Source organism: Oncorhynchus masou, chromosome 9 (assembly GCF_036934945.1).
Source record: "Oncorhynchus masou masou isolate Uvic2021 chromosome 9, UVic_Omas_1.1, whole genome shotgun sequence".
Lineage (NCBI taxonomy): Eukaryota > Metazoa > Chordata > Actinopteri > Salmoniformes > Salmonidae > Oncorhynchus > Oncorhynchus masou.
Window position 1 is genome coordinate 68,790,029 of NC_088220.1, and position 20,311 is coordinate 68,810,339.

The 20,311-nt window shown below is 42.3% G+C and overlaps 1 protein-coding gene and 1 long non-coding RNA gene across 10 annotated transcripts in view; one reads left to right on the top strand and one right to left on the bottom strand.

Annotated features, from left to right (window-relative positions):
• Nucleotides 1-6,790: 6,790 nt before the first annotated feature.
• The window catches only part of LOC135546552 (galactosylgalactosylxylosylprotein 3-beta-glucuronosyltransferase 1), a 113,290-nt gene continuing 99,769 nt past the window's right edge, over nt 6,791-20,311 (bottom strand). For 3 of the 9 annotated variants that reach the window (XM_064975079.1, XM_064975075.1, XM_064975072.1), the window contains 4 exons: nt 16,081-16,223; nt 14,002-14,513; nt 10,639-10,935; nt 6,791-7,931 (listed from right to left, as the gene is read on the bottom strand). In XM_064975079.1, the coding sequence (XP_064831151.1) occupies nt 7,845-7,931; nt 10,639-10,935; nt 14,002-14,513; nt 16,081-16,192 (1,008 nt within the window). In that variant the 5' untranslated portion in view covers nt 16,193-16,223 and the 3' untranslated portion in view covers nt 6,791-7,844. Of the gene's footprint in view, nt 7,932-10,638; nt 10,936-14,001; nt 14,514-16,080; nt 16,224-18,175; nt 18,311-20,311 lie in introns of those variants that run through there. The other 6 variants (XM_064975080.1, XM_064975081.1, XM_064975073.1 and 3 more) reach the window with 6 other exon arrangements.
• On the top strand, nt 16,068-18,824 carry LOC135546553 (uncharacterized). The gene is made up of 3 exons (XR_010456594.1): nt 16,068-16,905; nt 17,747-18,443; nt 18,739-18,824. It is a non-coding gene; the product is annotated as an uncharacterized LOC135546553 (long non-coding RNA).

Sequence of the window (20,311 nt, forward strand, 5' to 3'; positions counted from 1 at the left end):
CTCAGGAGTGGCATCCATCTGGCCACTCTCCCATAAAGCCCAGCTTGGAGAGATCCTGTAGAGACTGTTGTCCTCTGGCAGGTTCTTCCATCTCGGCCAAGGAACTATGTAGTTCTGTCAGTGTTCATTGGGTTCTTGGTCACCTCCCTGACCAAGGTCCTTCTTGCTCGGTTGCTCAGTTTGGTCAGACGGCCAGCTCTAGGCAGAGTCTGGGTAGTTCCATATTTTTCCATTTCCCAATGATGGACACCACTGTGCTCTTAGAAACTTTCAACACTCTAGAAATTGTTTTATACCCTTCCCTAGATATATGCCTCATCACGTAGATCAGAGAGCTACGGACAGTTCCTTGGAATTCATGGTATCTTATATAGACAGGTGTGTTTCTTTCTAAATCATGTCCAAACAATTGAATTGGCCACAGGTGGAATCCAATCAACTTGTAGGAAATTGGATGCACCGGAGCTCAATTTGGAGTGTCATAGCAAAGGGGTGTGAATACTTATGAGATATTTCTATATTTCAATTAAATTTGCAACAATTTCCAAAAATTATGTTTTCACTTTGTCATTATGGGGTATTGTGTGTAGATGGGTAAGAAAATCAATTTTGAATTCAGCATGTAAGACAACAAAATGTGGAATAAGTCAAGGGGTATGAATGCTTTCTGAAGTCGCTGTATCATGTAATGTATAATCATGTCAAATTAGAAAGAATGTTGTTGTTGTTTTGTCCTGCTGTAGCACTTGAAGTCAGAAACCAGTCAACATGGAGAACCTTCCTGTCAACAATAACAATGGTCAGTCCTATGACTACACTTTATATGAGACCACCATCAGCAGTGGAGACCTTTTGAACTCCAGGAACAATGTTCGAGACAGAGCCCTGGTGAGTACAGACAGACACTGCTACATGATATTATTACATCATGTAATTATGTCATGATATTAGAAAATGTCAAGTACCCCATGATGCACACACTGTCAGTAAATTATTTCTACTAATAAACTTGTCTTGTTTTGAGGTGTTTGTGGACTAACTATTTGTTGGAGTTCTGGACTATAAGATTCTGGAGTTTGCACTGCCTGATGGGAAGGTGTAGTGTGTTTCGGGCGACAGGTAGCCTAGCAGTTATAGTATTGGGCCAGTAACCGAAAGGTCGCTAGCTTCGAATACCTGAGCTGACAAGGTGAAAAATCTGATGTGCCCTTGAGCAAGGCACTTATCCCGAATTTGCTCAAGGGGCACCGTACTACTATGGCTGTCTCTATAAAACAACACATTTCCCTGCAGCTATCTGGTGTATGTGACAATAACACATTTTATTATTCTATTCAGTCTATAGGTGTGCTGCTGAGCAGCTTTCGAAACTGTCTCGTTTATATTCAACACCACATGATAGAGGGGAAAGCTTCTGGTGATGCTGATAAATGTGGTTGTTACTAAGGTGACAGGATTAAGCCAACAGAAAGTTTTCAGACAAATGTTGTTCTAACAAAGAGGAATCACAATCACTAACTTTGCACCTGCCTGTTATTGGAAAACAAGTCCACGCTGCTTACCCTGTCGCACAGAAGCAGATTGGACTTGATCAATTATTATCTTCAGTTCAACTGAAATCCACGTTTCCTCTATTGTCTCTAGTTAGTCTATTTTGCATTGTGGACTGTAGATAGTACGTCCACTTGTTTCCACATCTTTTATGTACTTTCCATTGAAGGGGGAGAACTCTGGGAGAGCAAACTGTGGTAAACTCCTAGATGAACAGCGTAAAGGTAATTCGATAGTTTTACCTACTGTTTCTGGGTCAGTGATAGCCTTGTGGTTGTATAACTAGACACATATATTGGTAAATCCTTTCAGAATAGGTGCTCAAAAGCATCTAATTAACCACAATGTAGAATATCAAAGACCGCCTTGGCTTATTTTTCAGGTCTTGTCAGAGACATTGAGTTGACCAATACCCCGCTACGAGACTTTATCATTCATAGTCTAGATATGAAGCCTGGCTTTGTGAATAGGTTTGTACTGATCATGAACATCTTTCAATTTCCGCCCCCATGTTTATTTGTTCTGAGTCTGTCATTGCTCCTGCCAAGCTCGGATTCTGTTGATTATCTTCTTGGTTCTCGCTGAGCGTAGAATTACAATGCCAGATTGCAGAAATAACAGATTTTTCATGTGGCTTCCTACTACCATGTTAAAAACCCATTATACTCAGCTGGGAAATTAGCGCTGTCTTGAAAATGCTTGCCCACTAAGAACAACACTACATCTAAAGATCAGAAGTGGAATAAAAAAAATATTTTTCCACGACTCAAGTCATGCCATTGTACACTCTCAAAAATGATCTCGTTACATTAATAAATATGATGAGGAATCATATTAGTCAGTGATTTCCTGTGTTATAATAGGGTGATCTCCTCCCATGTTTCAGACTGAGGGCAGCAAGCCAGTGGAACTCAGTCCCCCAGAAGCCTTCCTTCCCAGGGTTCTTCCAGGGTATGCTGTATGTGGATGGCCATCCCAGAGACACCTTCATCAGACTGCCTGTGTGTAAATCAGCCCAACAGGCTCTGTGCTTATGATAGAGATCACCACCTGTCCATACTTTTTATTGATGTGTAGTATAGTAGGACTATCTGGTTTATTGATAGCTAGTGTAGTAGGCATATCACACATCAGACCAACAAAGTGATGAAAGAAGGTCCTAGAGAAATGCTAAACTCTTGACATGCTGACCAGACCACTAATGCACGTGCTAATTTTGTCCACCCACACGCAGGTTGAAATATCAAAACAAACTCTGAACCAACTGTATTCATTTGGGGACAGGTTGAAAAGCATTAAACATTGGCAATTTAGCTGGCTGTTTTGCTGTTGCTAGCTAATTTATACCCTGGTATATAAACATTGGGATGTTATTTTACCTGAAATGCACAGGGTCCTCTACTCCAACAATTATTCCACAGATACAAGGGTAAACCGAGTTCGTTGCTAGTAATCTCTCCTCCTTCAGGCTTCTTCTTCTGTAGACTTTATATGGCAGTTGACAAACAATTTTAAGATGCATTACCAGAACCAGCTGGATTAGAATGTGGACCTCAGTTAATCTTTCAATCATGCTCCTAAAAACCAATGAGGAGATGGCACGTGGGTATATGCTCCTAAAAACCAATGAGGAGATGGGAGAGGCGGGACTTGCAGTTCATCAAGCGTTACAAATAGAACCAAGTTCTATTTTAGTCACTGATTAGTGAATTCCATTCATAGGGCTGGAGTAAAGGAGTGGTCTTAACCAACGGGCAGAATCTTTGACGCCACTGGTCCATCGGTCCCCAGAAAACCTTCTACCTCCCTGGACCTTGGCTTAACTGAGGAAATAATCAGATATTGATGCCGTAACTGTTACTGCCTTTCTGTCTAACTAGTTCCCTGGAAAATCACCCTACACAGGAGTTCACTCAGATGCCTCTGTTAGGAACATCACAGGTCAATAGTTTTGATGTACAGCTGCAGTGGCTGGGCCACCCCGTGGGTTTGATGATATTGAACTTGGCAGTGCTTTGTGGGAAGTCCTCAGGCGACTTCTCTTCCCTCTGAACGTGTTGGTTCCACGCCTCGGCTGTATTGACCTCTGCTGTGATTCAAAGCATTTTGTTGATCTCAGGTCATTGTGTTTGAGGAGCAAGAAGCGGATGGTAAAATCCAATTCGCCAGAAAGCCTGACCTTGGAATGACTGTTGATGTATAGTGAGGATGGCCTACTGGAATGATGGTATGGTTAGGACTTCCATCCTCTCACATTTTCACACTCTGCCTGCCATCAGGGACCTAGCTAGATAGCTACTCAGAATCGATGCACATCACTGCACATGGCATTTATTTCCTGTCGTGAAGCCCCACCCTCTGAATGATCCAGACTAATAAAGCATCATACTTGAGCTTGAAAATGTAACTGTGCCTTTATTATATATGATGGGCCACTGCAGTATCTGTACTGCAATATCTGTTTTGTACTTGTTGTTTGTGCATTACCATTCCATATGTGTATTGTGAGAATTGTGTCAGAGATACTAATTTAGTGATTTCAGGTATTTTAATGTATAGGTGTTTGTCCGGATTCAAGGACACATCTACTTGACATTGTATTTCTTTGAATGGACAATTAAAACAAATACACAGATTGTTCTTTTGAGATTAACCAGTGACGTGTGATGGTGAATTAAACTGAACCATCAGTGCAGTGGATACTCTCAAATACAAAGACATTTGTCAAGTACTTCACTTTTCAGTTGTTTATTTTTCTTGATAAATGCCATATGGTATCTCTGAGATGGAGTCTTGAGGAGAAATGAACAACCTTTAGAGTTACATGCAGAAGAAGTGATTCACACAAGGATGGAAGATGACTGTGGATCAAAGTAGGTAAAGGAAGGGGAGGAAATAGTGATTTGCCCTAAGAAAGCATTTAGGGCCTAGTATGAGCCATCACCTTTGTTACATTATGTATGTACCACTACGAAGCTAAACACTGGATGAGGCTGTTCCATTACATTAAAGCCGTTTCTGATGGTCAGAACAGTATCGCTCGTTGATCCAACTGTGAGAGTGTGAGAAAGCCAGAAATGGAAGGAGAAGTTTGAGTTTTGTACCGTCAGAGTACTACAGCTAACTTATGATTATTTATGTGATTACAACAAGTGTAGGCGCAAGCTCCATTAAATATCCAAGAGTTGAAATTGCACTTTCATTATGTATAACTCATGTCTTAGTGTTTTCTGGGTTCATCTCTGCTGGGCTCTCTAGACAGGCCCAAACATTTTTCCTAAAATCACATGAACATGAATGAACACAATCAATTCTAAGAAAGTTAATTGAAAATGAAGGCTATTGATGGCAATTGAAGTCAGAGCGATACAGAATTAATGGTAAATAATGAAATGTTGTGTCTCAGTTGTTTGGTGTTGCCCACGAGCTTGTCTGTGTGTGGTTTCTGAACCTCAGTGGCTGAGAGGCAGCGATGAGAAAAGAGGGTGGGGGCAAACATGGACAAAGAAATGTTCAATTATAGTTCAATTTGACAAGAGGACATTCATACTTCAAATAAATACATAAATAAATATATTAATTTAGATTTTCACATAAATAGACAGACTTCACTTGACATTTTGGAGAATGGAAACAGATCAGAAGACATTGATTATTTCCTAATGATCTTAATGGTACTGCTGTGCAATCCAAAGCCTAAAGATGAGGTCAATATGAACGTTAACAGCCACACACATTGTTTGATCTCAAAACATTCGGTTTGACTTCCTCAATGAAACAATACTATTGAATAGAAATTATCAGAAATTCCATGTTGGTATGTCCACTTGACCTGATGGGGGAGCATATTTTTGTGGGGAGCCATATCCGATGGGGGAACAGTACCTGATGGGAAAAGCGTATCTGATCTCATACTACTTTGAATAAGTTAAAAGGCCGTAACTATCCTGGTCATTGATATTCCTTTTTCATAGTTTGCAATTAGTGTTTTCCTCTACATTTCAGGTATAACTGAAGGATCAATGAAGAAATTGAAACGGACATGAAATCTTAATACTGTAGCTGAAGGTGTAGCTGAGCATGACACCAATTAAATTGTGCTTGTCATTAAGTTTTGCATGCTATTGCCAAGAATTGTCACAAACCTAACTTCAACCCGTATATGGTACAGTTTTGTCAGGGCAAGAAACTAGGATCGAGAATTCATGGATAGAATGGTGTTGCAGACCGGGGTTCTAGCATGGGGTATCTTGCTAGTAGTTGTCCAAAGCAGAGGATCTTCTTCTAGGTTTCATGTTTTTTTTATATTTGATTTGCCTTCTTACTCGCCTACAGTTCATAGACCCATTAATGAATGACGGATGTTTCTTGGAAACATTTTAGCATGATTCTGTCTACCTCTGATGAAACTGAGGTTAAGTATTCAGCAACATTTCTACACTGCACTGGGCTTATAGATGTAGCACAAATATCTAACTTACGTAGGCAATACGCACTGTGAACCTGGATACTTATGCAGATTTTACTGTATATCTCGACTTGTACTGTCAGTGCCTTTAGCTTGGATAATGTCAATTGCTTTATTTTGTCCTACTCTATTAGTTAGCTACTGTGGTTTTATAAACCAGCATACTATATGGCCATCTTTCAAAGTGCTCATCTTTCAAAGTGCTCAGAAGGTGAATTCACCAATTTGTAAGTCGCTCTGGATAAGAGCGTCTGCTAAATGACTTAAATGTAAAATGTAATGATGTAATCATTGGGTAATGTGAATACTGTAACATGGTTTAACCCTACTTGGTGATGTGCCGTTATACTGTCCATGTCATGTGATGGAAAAACAGGAGAGAACATGTGCTATGCCAGTTGTCATACAGTGAGATGTTATTGGCAATGCCTAAGTCAATTCTTAGTTTTGATTTTTACATTTATATAAATACAGTTGTTACATTTGATCTAAGAGGACCTTACTATGAGTCCTCTAATTGTTCCTGTGTTAAATTAGTATGTACACATGTTGCCACTTAGGAACACAGTCACTGGTGCTTTTAAGTGTTAAATTAAGTTTTGGGACGTTCACCTGTAATATTGTGTGCCTCCCAGGTATTAGGAGCCCATCGTGATGTCAGTTATTTCAAGTGAATAGCTTCAGTACACACTGAATTACATGTCTGAGAATGACACTGAAAATGGATGGTGCCACATCTTTAGCTTTCAAAATGGAGGCAAGAGTCAAGTCAATAGTATTGAACTAGCAAGAAAATGTATTTAAACACCAAAAACAAACGAATTAAATAAAAGCAGACAGTTTTAGTTATACAAAAAGGACATTCCTTCCCTTTTGAACTTTCAGTGTTTGCTGAAAGTAGAATTGATCTTCTGAGAGATGACTTGTTCGGATTCTCCAATATTGTTCGTTCTGAAGACGTGGAGGACATTTCAGTACATGTCTATTAAAGGTGTCCAGGGGCTCAGTGTTCAATCAGATCCTCCAGTCTCTTACAGACCCTACTAAGATCTCAGGATCTCATCCCCTGCCCTGTAGACTGTAGATCCACGTCTATAGAGGGAAAGACAATGGATATCTCATTAGCCTGTTCAGGCCAGTAATGTTCCATCTCATTGGCTGCCTAACTCCCTCTCTCCCTGCAATGTTTGTGTTGTGCTGTCTCGTGTTAGGACACTACAGACGCAGTATGGTACCATGCAGGTTCCGAGAGCATCGATCTCCCGTTGATCCTTAATGACTCAGCTCTCACCGTCTGCTTGATGTTGGTGCTGCTAGCAACAATTAACCTGATAAATATTGCCATCTTGAACTAATCTGTGCTTTAATATGATACATTTGTACTGTTTTAATCTCAATATTAAAAGTGTTTAGTTTCAGTCAAGGGGATTAGGATTGTGCTCCCGAGGCAGTCTTTTCTGAGATGATTAAGACATGAACACTGTTTGCACTGGGAGATCTTCTCTTTTTATTCTCAGGGTCCATATTAGACAACCACCTGGAACAGATAGTAGGGACTCACTGAGAAATTACACGCATTCATAATTAAGTCAATTTGCAGTACAGATCAATTGGATGTAATAACGCTTACAGTTATTGGTGACCTTCTTAGCCCAAAAATGTGGGTGTAAAACAATATCCCGAAATGTGCTTATCATTGGGACGCTTACCATTTTCCTGTTCGCCAGAGGTCCTAAAAAAATATTTTTTAAAATGAGTAAAATAAGTCTGAGATGTGACCTCATTTGAATAATTTCTCTCTTTACCATTTCCCGAGGAGACAACGTCAAATCTCCACGTTGGGGTCTGTAAATCCTTTTTTCCCCTCATTTACAAGGACAGGTTTTTCCGTCCTAGTGTGCCAAACGAGAATCTGTAGAGAAATATCAGAGACAAGAATCAGCATCAGGCAACACTCTCTCGATGGAACACACACCCATTCACTCATCCTCTCTCCTGATCCCATTCACTCCTTCTCTCTCCTGATCCCATTCACTCCTTCTCTCTCCTGATCCCATTCACTCCTCCTCTCTCCTCTGTCATGACGTTGGCCTGGGGGATAGGTTTATGACAGTCATAAATACCTCTTCCCCCCCTTTTTCCTCTCTCTAACCTACTGAGGTTACATTTCAAAAACCCTTGGTTAACATAGAGATTCTGGGAACATCAGTAGGTGGGGGGAAATTAACTATATTCTGGTAATCTGAACAATTGAACATATGCAGTGGTACTTAATGAATATGATGTCAGTTCGGTTGTCATCTGAGAAATTCTCATCAATGATAAGATGACAAAAAACTCTACAGTGGAAAGTCTACACATCAGAGTTATCGGATTCACATGGGATTGTTGTTCAATTTAAATGTTTGAATATGAAATGATTTGTGATGGGATGAAATGTGATTTTAGCTTCTAAAATGTGAGATGTGGGTTTTCATAAGTTAGGGCTGCTCACTCAGTGGCCCGCCCACGTTAAGAGACAGAGGTTGTAAACTATGAAACACACCCCTTTTCTCCCTTCCTATATAAGCCCTTGACGACAATAGTACTTCCTGTTCCGAAGATGCGGGGACGACGGGCCTATGTCAGAATGGTTCAGACAATAACTACAGAACAAAGCCAACATCATCATGAGCTTTGTTTGCGAATGGCATGAACTTTGAACTCTTATTCACTACAGAAGTGATACCTCCTAGCCGTTGAGTTAGCAACAGCAGATGCAACAAGGGTTAGGAAGGAACAGACGAGTATTCCGTCTATCACCCAACGATGTTACTACAACGTATCCAATTGACAACCAGAGACATTCTTCAAAGGACTCGGTTTGGCAACACGGCCTTCCATCAACCACCAACCTACTGAAGCGCAGCTCAGAGTAAATATTTATTGAATTTTCCTTTTCCAAATGGGCGGTAATTTAGAATGCATAAGATAATGTATTTACGATAGCACAGCTTTTTCCCTTTGTTCCTCAGTCTCCCACTCTTTCACTCAACCCAGCCCCCTTTCCTTTGTGGAACAAGCTATCATATCTGTTCCACCCGCCAGGGACGTTTTCCTTTATGACGTAATTTGTAATCAAGTTATGATTAATTGTGTGTATGTGAATTCTGTGTGATTAGTTAGGCATTTAGTAAATAAATCATTAAACCCAATTTTGTATTGCTGATTCAACTTATTAGCCAGGGTTCTTGCAGATAACCAAGAATTTACAACTTTCAGATTATGAGACTGAAGTAAAATGACGATTGATATTGACTGCTATTGATGTAAAATATTACTAGGTCTTTAAGAGTTTATTCGGAAGATAACAGCTCTATAAATATTATTTTGTGGTGCCCGACTCTCTAGTTAATTACATTTACATGATTAGCTCAATCAGGTTATATTAATTACGGAGAAATTATTTTATAGAATAACATGTCTTATCAATTAATCTGGCATAGCCAAAGACATGACACCTCTCTCCTCTTTGCATGGGCTGCGGTGATGTTCTTCTACTCCCATATATAGCAACAAGAGCAGTACAGATGGTACAATAGGAAACCTATCTGTAAGAATGTACTCTGGCGTGTCGGCTCAACATTATATGACAGTGAATAGAGAGTGCCCCCATTTTGTCTGTTTGTAAGTGATGCAGCTCAGTTATTTTGGGTACGTCACGTACCGGTAACTATAGCCCCAATCAAGCCTTTGGAGTGGGATGAATTGGCCCTGAAAAATGGACACACATCCAGGAGATTGATGGTGGAAAAGAATCGACGTATAGAGCTAATTTTCTTCCCCTCAGTCTCAGAGTAGCCCTGCCTTTCATCTCCTCCACTTCAGTAACAAATTATGCATGAGGTGTGTTTGAGCTGCCTCCACCAGAAGCCAACTAACTCTCCCTTTACCCAGGTGTAGATGAGGTTAATAGTCACACTGGCATCTGAAGAGGTAGATTATAAGGAGGAGAGGTGCCGGAGCACGGCTCATCCCCCATCCCTCCCTGTGCTCATCTGGGCTGAATGCATGCTAGGACGCCCCCCGCTCCACCCCCCCCCCCCCTCCCTTTTCATCTACTCCCCTCCAGGAGTCCTGAATATAATCAGGCTGAATATCCCATCCTGCGAGTGGTGGTGAGCTAAGACTCCTGTCCGACTCCTCTCTGCCCAGGGAGAGGCTTAGTGGCTGGGTCTGGGGCCAGGGCCAGACGGGGAACAGCCAGTCCGGAGATGAAGTGGGTATGAAACACCACACTGTGCCCTGAAGCCTTTTCCAATCACACCCACTATGTGAGGGGAGCCTGCCAGTGACCTAATGGATCCGCTGACGTTACAATCACACCCACTATGCGAGGGGAGCCTGCCAGTGACCTAATGGATCCGCTGACGTTTTTAGCACCTGGTTATATATAAAGTTGTTTTGGAGAGAGTGAACTTGCCACTGCAAGATCCACCAGAGGATCACCAGAGTATGGATTTCTCATTTGCCTGACATATAAAATACCAATAGATAAAATGAGGATATTCTGGTGTAAAATTACAGAGTATAACATGTAAAAAGAAAGCATCTATTTTGCTCCATCTGCTGTGCATTACCTTAGTGCAATTAGCAGCTTTGGGCTCCAGGTCATTGAGTGTGACCAGCTCTCGGAGCAGGCTGCTCTCCTGGTAGCCTCCCTTCACTCCCCGCAGCTTGAAGTAGGCCTGGTGCTTGAAGAGGATGAGCCGCAGGTTGATGGCGAAGCCTGCCATGTCGATGGCAAAGGGCCGGTGAGGGTCGAATACAGTCTTCCAGCCGTACACCTTGCCCGCTGCGTTGACCTTGGGCGACTCGTAGCGCAGACCACCAACGAAGGCCACGGGCCATACAGATACCTTCCTTGTTGACCTCATCTGGATGGAGAATAAGAGAGGACAGAGAAAGTTAAGCATCCTTGCGCTGTTTGTATTTTTAATTAACAGGATCAGTGTATCAGTGTCTATACGAGATGTGCCAACAAAGCAAAATACATTCATTATAGTTTTCATTGCAAACAATGATACAAATAGAGTCAGAGAAGCTAAAATGTACAATGTGTATGTTGCATGTATCACAGGAGCCTTGCAGGGCCACCGTGATGGACCCACCCTAAGAAGAGTAAACATGGACAGAGCTAAGTGGGTTTGAGGACCAGGGCCATTATACAGAGTGGATGGGAGTAGAAGAGCAGGTTGGTTGAGGAGATGCTTGAAAGGAGCCGAGACTCTTCCATTCCTCAGAGGCTCAGGTTTGTCCTTTAATCTTCTAGCATCAAACGATCTCCCGGCAGCCCACTCTTTGTCAACTGTGTTTCTGCACCACTGGCAGCGAGAGAGTCATGAAAGGAAGTTTTCTAATGAGGGGTGAACTGTAGAGTAATGTATCCACACTCAATGCAGTAGAAATAATAGTGGTGCTGGTGTTCTGTTGTAGAAGTGCTTTTTAAATGAGGTGTGTAGTGGAGAGAGGAGGTATGTGGTGGGTGGGACAACACTGTGGAAACAGGTCTCTCCCTGTGTGTGTCCCAGTATTCTAGCCTTATCTGTTGATAACCCATCAGTCCAGTGGATCAGAGAGGAGACGTGTCTGTGTGAAGTTTGGAAACACATCTGGGCCACCAAGAACAGGACTCGGCCAGGCTAGCCACCCAGATAATATTTAACTTAATTGTGTGTTAGGGATGACATCACCTTCTCTCAAGGGTCATGTGTGATTTCTGATAATTAGAAAACTGACCTTGATGACTAGTTTAGATCATGCATCTTTCCTATGAGTGAAATATTTGTTTTCGTCAAGGGTTTGGTTCTTGAATGAAACTGTCTCAGGCATCATCAGGGGCGTTGCCTCTCTCCCTCCATGCTACAATGTGAAAATGAATGTTTCCAAGGCTGCCACTAATGGGAATCAGTGCTAAAATGGCACCCAGTCTCTCCTCAGTTTAGAGCTGAGCTGATGGAAATGCCACAAAGTGCTTCCCATTTTTGTGGATTTGAAGTGTTTCTGCTAAGTTTCCTCTTGTCTCTCTCTCTCTGTCTTTGTGTGTGTAAACTCTTTCCTTTACTGGGGCGATGCGAGTGATGGGGAGGCCCACAGAGACAGCTTGCCTATGTTCTTGAAGTCTGAGCACAACAAAGGAAACTAATCCAAAACTTTAAAGGGAGACGGTAGACATCGAGGTGTATTAATCAATCTAGAGCACAGGAGAGGGTGACGAGATGAGGATCTGTACTGGTTCACAGAAGCTCTAAAGTGAGTTGTCATCAGAAATAGGCTGATACTGCTTGCGGGTAATTATACTGCTATAGGTTGATTATCTGTCTTTAATACATGGAATTGATGGCTTAATTCAACTCCTAAACGGTGCCCCATTATCATCAGTACACCCAATGATGCCTAAACCAGAAGCAATATCATATTTACCTTTTAGATCAAATACTTATTTTATGATCTAAAAAAACTATTCAATTTAGGTGATATATTCTATTCTAAGTGATCTGGTTCACAATGTTGAATGTGGATGCTGAAAGAGAAGGCTAGATATGATAAAAGGCAGGCGCTGCCGGTAAGTATTCCTTGTGGCTTTGGAAAGGCAACATAAGCATTTTTTATGAAAGCTTAATAATTAATGCACCCCTTTACAGTGATTTAGTTTAACTATGGCAGATGCATATTTCATGAGCTATTTTAATTTTCACAATTTACAGCAGAGTCTCTGCCCATGTCTCTCAACATGGAATGTTTCCCCATGGTCTGGTTTGCTCTGGGTAAGAGCATCTGCTTAATGTTTTGTTGGGGCGGCAGGGTAGCCTAGTGGTTAGAGCATTGGACTAGTAACCGAAAGGTTGCAAGTTCAAATCCCCAAGCTGACAAGGTACAAAATCTGTCGTTCTGCCCCTGAACAGGCAGTTAACCCACTGTTCCTAGGCCGTCATTGAAAATAAGAATTTGTTCTTAACTGACTTGCCTAGTAAAATAAATCAAATGTAATGGTGCAATACCAGAAGGTTAGGTTGGCCATTACAGTTCCTTGCTGTATGTATTTTATTCAGCTATTGTATTTGTAACCCCTGTTTCCATATTGAATTACTGGCAAGAGTTCATGACAATGAATGATTTAATTTGTAAAATGTTTCATATTTCAAATGTCAGGTCAAGCTGAACAAGCTGGCATCTTTCCAGTCAGGTTAATTCATGTCCAGATCAAAACAACATGCAATCGCTTCAATGGATGTCTACTTTAAACCCCTTCACATGTAGCTGTTTTCTGCCTTGTCTCCAAAGCCATCCCCTTCATGACTTACACCTGTTAGCAGGTCTATGAGAATGGTTCGATATTTACTGCTCTGTCAGTTGGGTCTGAGTGGTTTCTCACTGACTCTCTCTATCGGTCAGCCCAAAGGCAGCTAGCTCAAGCTCAGCCCTATAGGTCGTTACTCTCCCCTATAAAGAGTGCTGGTGCTGGGTGTAAGTGATGGAGGGCTACTAGGGAGAAGGAGAGCACTCTACCTTTCCCTGGAAATCAGGCAATGACAGGCCCATCGATACAGAGCGCATCATTTACAACCTGACCCGTTCGCACTAACAAGACCTGAGGCTAATACCCCAGGGCCCAACAGCATCCATTCAAGCCAAACCAATGTGTCCTGAGTCAAAATGGATAGCCTGAGGCACTAATTACCAAGTTCAAACTTATCCTTGGACCACTGTTGTTGGCAATGGGAATCAAAATACTTCAGGCAATAACCACAATCTATTACTACTAGGAGTAGAAGTAGCCAACATTCAATGTGCAAAAATGGTTCCAAATTAAAATAAATGTGATTAATTATTAAATTATTTGCTGTAAACTCCCCACTACCATTGTGTTCAGTGTTACTAAAGGGAATATAGTGGACCAGACGTGGCAATGAGATGCCACTGAGCCACAGGCCTGGACTGACCTCCTCAAATAGCTCCAGGCTATAGGTGTTGTCGTCATCAGCGAAGTAGACGATGCCCGCCTGGCTGCTGTTGGAATTGAAGGTCTCTCTGAGCCAGCGCAGTGCCAGGTTCCTCTGCATGGTGCCCCGGGGTATCCTGGGGTCCCGCGTGTCCCCACGCAGCTTATAGTTCCTGGGAGTCTCCACGTTCAGGTGGGTGTAGTTGAGGCCCGTTTCCCTGAGCATGCGTGTGACCAGCGGGGTCCTTCTCTGAGAGTCCTCCACCAGGATCCAGTGCAGGTTGGCCACGTGGAGGAAGGTGTTGGCCAGCCGCGTCAGCTCTGCCTTCTGGACCGGGCGGCTGTAGGTTGGGGTGATGATGTGGATGGTGGGAAGCACGTCGGACCATGGTGGCGGCCGTGTGTACACGTACTCCGTCCTCACCACCTCAACTATATCCTTATCAGAGGAGCAGTACTCCTTAGAGTCGCTGGCCTGGCCCACGTCCCTCCTTCCTCCGTCGGCTCCGTCATCTGCAGGGGAACAGGAAGACATATAAGGCATTAGCACGCCCCGGGGGAGGGGTTTCCCACTGAATAATCTCAAGTGGCACAATCCAAGAGGCAAGTACCTGAGAGTCAGTGCTGATGTACTGCAAGCCTCTCTGGTATGATAAAGATCTCTTTTACTAGGTGGTGACAGGCAGCAAAGAGTGAAAGCAGGCAGCGTGAAGTGAGCGGACAACATGGCTACAGTTTGGTTAGGGCAGCGGCTCCCCTGGCTGCCCCTACTCATTCAGCTGGAACAGCCATGGCAGGGACAGGGTCTATTCCAGTGGTGGAGCTATGATTATGTGGCCCCCATAGCCCTCTATGATGGACCTAATATCATTATTGGATCATTAAGGTAGTTCATTTCTCATTTCTCCACATTGTTCCATAGTTCATGGCAGTCTTTATCAGTGCTCAGTTAGAGAGGAGGTTCTCACCTCAGACAGAAACATGATATTTCTACATCACACAGCAGATTCACACAATCTCCTGAGGGCCAGATGTTCTGCGGTGGCTGACAAAAAGCATTCTGGCAAACCCCTGCTTCTCTTAAGACAAAACAAAGGAAAGGCTCCAGTTGATTTGTGGAGACCTGCCTATTTTACATCTTACATTTCACCTTGATGCCAAATGGAAGGAGGCAAAGAACGCTATTGATTTACGGTCACCTTAAAGGCCCAGTGAAGTCAAAAAATGTATTTTTCTGTGTTTTATGTATATTTACACACTGAGGTTGGAATAATTAGGCCCCTCACTCAGACCACTCCCAGACAGTCCTAGCAAAATTCTTGATTGAGAAATTGCTGTTTGCTAAGAAGCTATTTTTGTTTATTTTTGACCATTTTATTTGAAAACAATCACAGTGATGTGATATTGAGATAAAAACAAACAGATGCATTGGGCCTATTAATATGGGTCTGTTCACTAGACAGAGTACTGTACTTGACATATCAGACTGTTAGTTTATTAAGGTCACTTGGAGTCACATTTATGGAGAGGGGGGTTCATAATGTGAGTGTGTGATAACGTCTCAGGCTTGTGAACAGTATGTGGGAGCCACATAAACACCAACTCAGGAGATTCTATAAAGCCTGCCTGGGAGCTTTTAGGGAGCAGTGATTATTATGATTATTACTATTTCAGATGCTGATTAAAGGGCATTTGAAATTAATCTAGTCTCCTTTTGATTTGAAAAGTCTTCTACAGTTTAACTGCTAAATATATTAGCTGCATGACTGCTGAAGACCATATGCTGCGTGTAAATTAGCTTTACTCCAAGCACAAGCTGCGGATGGGACTGTGCGAATCAAAGGACACTTACCATGAAGTTCACTTTGGATAGCCTTAACTGACAATTGACCTATATTACAATCTGATGATGCACACCACCACATAGGGATCTGTAACAGACCCTGTGGAAGGCATGTGTTGTACTGTATGTACTGTACCATTATGTTCTGTGAATGGGCATGTGATTGAATTGGATTGTATACATTGGCTATTGAATGCAACAGAGGACATATGAGAAAGTGTGGGTTTGAGTATGTACCCTTGCGGATGGCGAGCAGCGGAGCGATTGCACTTTGGTGCCAAACGGTGATGAGCAGAGTCCACGGTAACACTATCAACACGATGGCAAGAATGTCTCTTCTCTTCGGCATCTCCAGGATTGGTTTTATGTCTCGTCATTACCTGCCGGGAGAGAGGAGGAGCGACAAACATGTCAACATGGGCCGCTAGCTAAATGATCCACTCTACAAGATGTGGTGGCTTGGCTGAGAGAACCACTAACTTATTTTACCATGAGGAAGGTCTTTTAGCACAGCAACAAAATACCACATCAATTCTGTTTATCTTCCAGGCGTAGAAATACTCAATTTATACACATCTTGTCAGGCAAAATACATAAACCCCATAAAAGCCTTCCCCTGATAAAGAAATGGGTCAAGAAGACCCTTTCATGCGTGAGTTTCAAATATCTCTAACGGTCGCCCCAGCGTGAGTTTTTTTTATTCACGTGATGTTAGAATGTTCTCTCCATTCCAGAATGTGATTGAAACGTAAACAGTACATTTTTACCCACGCAGCCTGTTTATATTTATAGGCTGTTTCAACTTCAATTTCAAATGATTTTGTAACAAGTTTTTATTTTCTAAAAACAGTTTGAATTTAGGTGTGTTCCGCCTCCTCATTCATTCACATAAAAATAGTAATTTTTACTTTTGCGGACAATTACATTTTTGGGACATTTCTGACACGGACAAAATTCCCCTAGCACTTCCCAATTGTTTGTGCAGTTCACGTCTGCAAACATTTCCTCATCTCCCGTCAGAACAATATTTGTGTATATTCTTTATAACCGCAGACACGTGAGGTAACGTTACTCATTTCATAACCTTTATGGTGTTAAAGTCAATCGTGCTTATGTAGCTGCATTAGTCTATTAGCTCTGTAAAACAATGCAAATTGCGTCAGAGAAGTATTATCTTGTGTTGTATTTTGAAGGCAGCGTTTCTATCAAAGTAAGTGCCTTATTACGTTATAATAGTTTCCGTTTGCCGTTTCTGCTGTAGCTCACTGCATGTATGGATCATAATATATTTCTTATAACTGCGGGCACGTGAGGTAACGTTTCAAATTTTATAACCTTTATGGTGTTCTAGTCAATCGTGCTTACGTAGCTACATTATTCTATTAGCTCTGTAAAACAATGCTAGTTGCGTCAGAGAACTATTGTGTTGTATTTTGAAGCTACCCTGGACTTATGACTCCCATGTGGCGCATCGGTCTATGGCACTGCATCTCGTTGCTAGAGGCGTCACTACAGACATCCAGTTTCAAATCCAGGCTGTAACACAACTGGTTGTGATTGGGAGTCCCATATTGCAGCGCACAATTGGCCCAGCGTTGTCCGAGTGTGTCCCTTGTAAATAATATTTTGTTCTTAAATGACTTGCCTAGTTAAATAAATAAAAATATGACCATGGTTTGTTTATTTGGTCTATTCAGCATAGCTCTGTTCTGCCCTGCCTTGCCCCCATGTGGTGCTCAAAAGTTAGTTTCTTGCTGTTATAACTCAAATCTGTGATTTTGTCAATGCAATAAACTATTTTTTATAGCAGTGTTTATTATGTTACTTCTTTGTAGTATTGTTGTATTGCGATATCCTTATATTGTATTCTAAATAATAATTCCTCTTTATTCTGTACTTTCAGAAACCACAAACATTATTTGCCAATATCATAACTGGAGCTGGACATCTTTGGAGCTGAAGAATGACAGCTTTTGTATGCTAATGTACACTCCTTAACAGTTTTACTGGATGAAAACACAGCAAGAAAACACATATGCTAATATGTAATAGTCATCTATTTTATTGCAGTATTGGTCGTTAGTTCAACAACTTGTTTTACTAGAGGACAAAAAACTGAATATGCATGCAGTGACTGAACAACAACTGCATTTCCACCCCCACCTCTAAAGGCATAGTATCATGGCAGGTCACCTGTCAGGTCAGTCAGTCACTTATTGCTGCAGATGTGCTCAATAATGCTTGAGCATGTGATACTCCTCAAAGCATGGTGAAATACATAGAGGTGTATCACAAGCTAGACACATGTATTTTGTCATCTTCCTCTGCTTACTTCTCCTGGCGCCAGACAGGCAGACTTTGCAGTGCCTCCGTGTGCGACTACCTTGAGAAGCAGTTTGAGGGACTTTGCAGGGAAAATGCCGTGCAGTGAGGCGTAGGGGATTGTCTACAGCAGGACGACCCCCAGTGGATGGGCGCCGAGGGGTGTGGTGCTCCTCCAGCAGCTCTCATGAGGTTCTCTCTGTATTTTTGGTAGGTAATTACTTTACCTATGAGGGAGTGGGGAGGACGAGGAAAGTTAGAGGATGATGAGGCAGTGGGTAAGTGGGTGAGATATTGTCACTATAATTGCATAATGGATTTGTATGTGAACTGTACATCCAATTACAAAAATACCTTGTTCAGTAATCATCTCACCTGTTAGTTGGCGGTGAACTACGCTGCCGTTGAGGATAGCAGTGTCGACCAGATGGAAAAAAATATCTTCTTATACCACTTGGTGGTTTTCCGAGTGCATTCCACAAAGCTGTTTATGATGTCTGCCTTATCCACGGCCCCCATTTTGAGGTTATAGTCAAGCACACAATCTGGTTTGATGTTTCTCTCTCCCGTCAGGTGGTCTACCTTCCCTGTGGCCGACATGGTTGCTGTATGGACAGTGGAGAGGACACGGACGTCTCGTTTGTCATGTCACTTTACTGCCAGCTGTTGACCGTTCTCCTGGAACTCCACATCCCCTCTCTGCATCTTCCTGCATCCGAATGCCGGCATCCCCTTCCTGTTCGACACGACTGTGCCACAGACCCCTGTGCTGTTGGAGAGCAGATGCTGGAAGAGTGTGGGACTGCTGTACCAACTGTCTACATACAAAGTGTGTCCCTTGCCGAGATGAGGAGCCAGCATGGTCATCACCACGGACCCGGACACCCCAAGCCCCTCATAATGTTTGATGTCAGTGGTGGACCCTGTGTAAACTATAATATCCTGGACAAATCCTGTCTTCACGTCGCACATGACAAGGAACTTGACTCCAAACCTGTGCCTTTTGGAGGGAATATATTGGCGGAACGCCAGCCTACCTTTCCATAACATCAGGGACTCATCAATGCATAGGTCCTTGTATGACACAAAGACCTGACCAAATGCTGATGTCAGGCTGATGAGAATATTTCTTATTTTGTATAACAGGTCATTTAGGATGGCAGTAGCATTGTTGACGAAATGCAGGCATCGCAGCAGAACTAGGAAGCGTCTTGGGAAAAGAGGGTGGCAAAGAAGGGAGTTGCAAACATAGGATCTGTTCTCCAGTATTCTCTTAGAGTTCTTCTTTACTATCCCCATGAGGAGGACTGTCATCAGGAAGGTATACATTTCACTAATTGTGGTTGTCACCCATTTAGCGAGTTTCCCCCTCACTCCTGGCTCTCTCATCTCTTGTAACTCCCAAGGCATAGCGATTGGTCTGTGAGGAAAAATGCATGGCTGCGAGCTGAAACTCATCAGTCGGATGACTTTTGATTTCTATAAAGTGTTTTACCTAGTTATTTCATCAATGTTGAGCTCACCTGTGATGTGATTAATTATACATAGTAATTGCTATTAGCTAATTCATATTGTAGTTTATGTCAGCCGAGAGTTAGAAAATATGACTGCTTGTGTTGGGCCAATATTTCCTCAGCTAGCGCTAGGACAAATGTAGCCTACATTTTTCCGGTTAGGATGATTGTGTTATGCTATATATACACACGTCTGTGAATATCTGAACATTGCATTCAAAAATAAACTGCTCACATTCTGGACATAACTTTGTAAGGACTGTGTTTGTGTAAATAGTTTCTGAAAAAAAGTGTGGCCAGCTCAAATGCTGATTGTTGCGTGTTTCGAAACTGGCCGTTTTAAACGAGCGTTCTAATCACACGGGGTGTGATCGTACGCTTCAGGGACCACTGTAGAACGATCACACCCGTGTGAAAGGGCAGTTTTCTCCTGCCTCAATGGAGAGTAGACAGGAAAGTGCTCAGTGGAAATTGCCATTGAGCTGCCTGAGTATCTAAAACTGTATGGAAACCATGTGTTTGATGTATTTGATACGTTCCACTAATTCTGCTGCTCCAGCAATTACCAGGAGCCCATCCTCCCCAATGAAGGTGCCACCCGACTCCTGTGGTATACAGACAGGCACTATCTG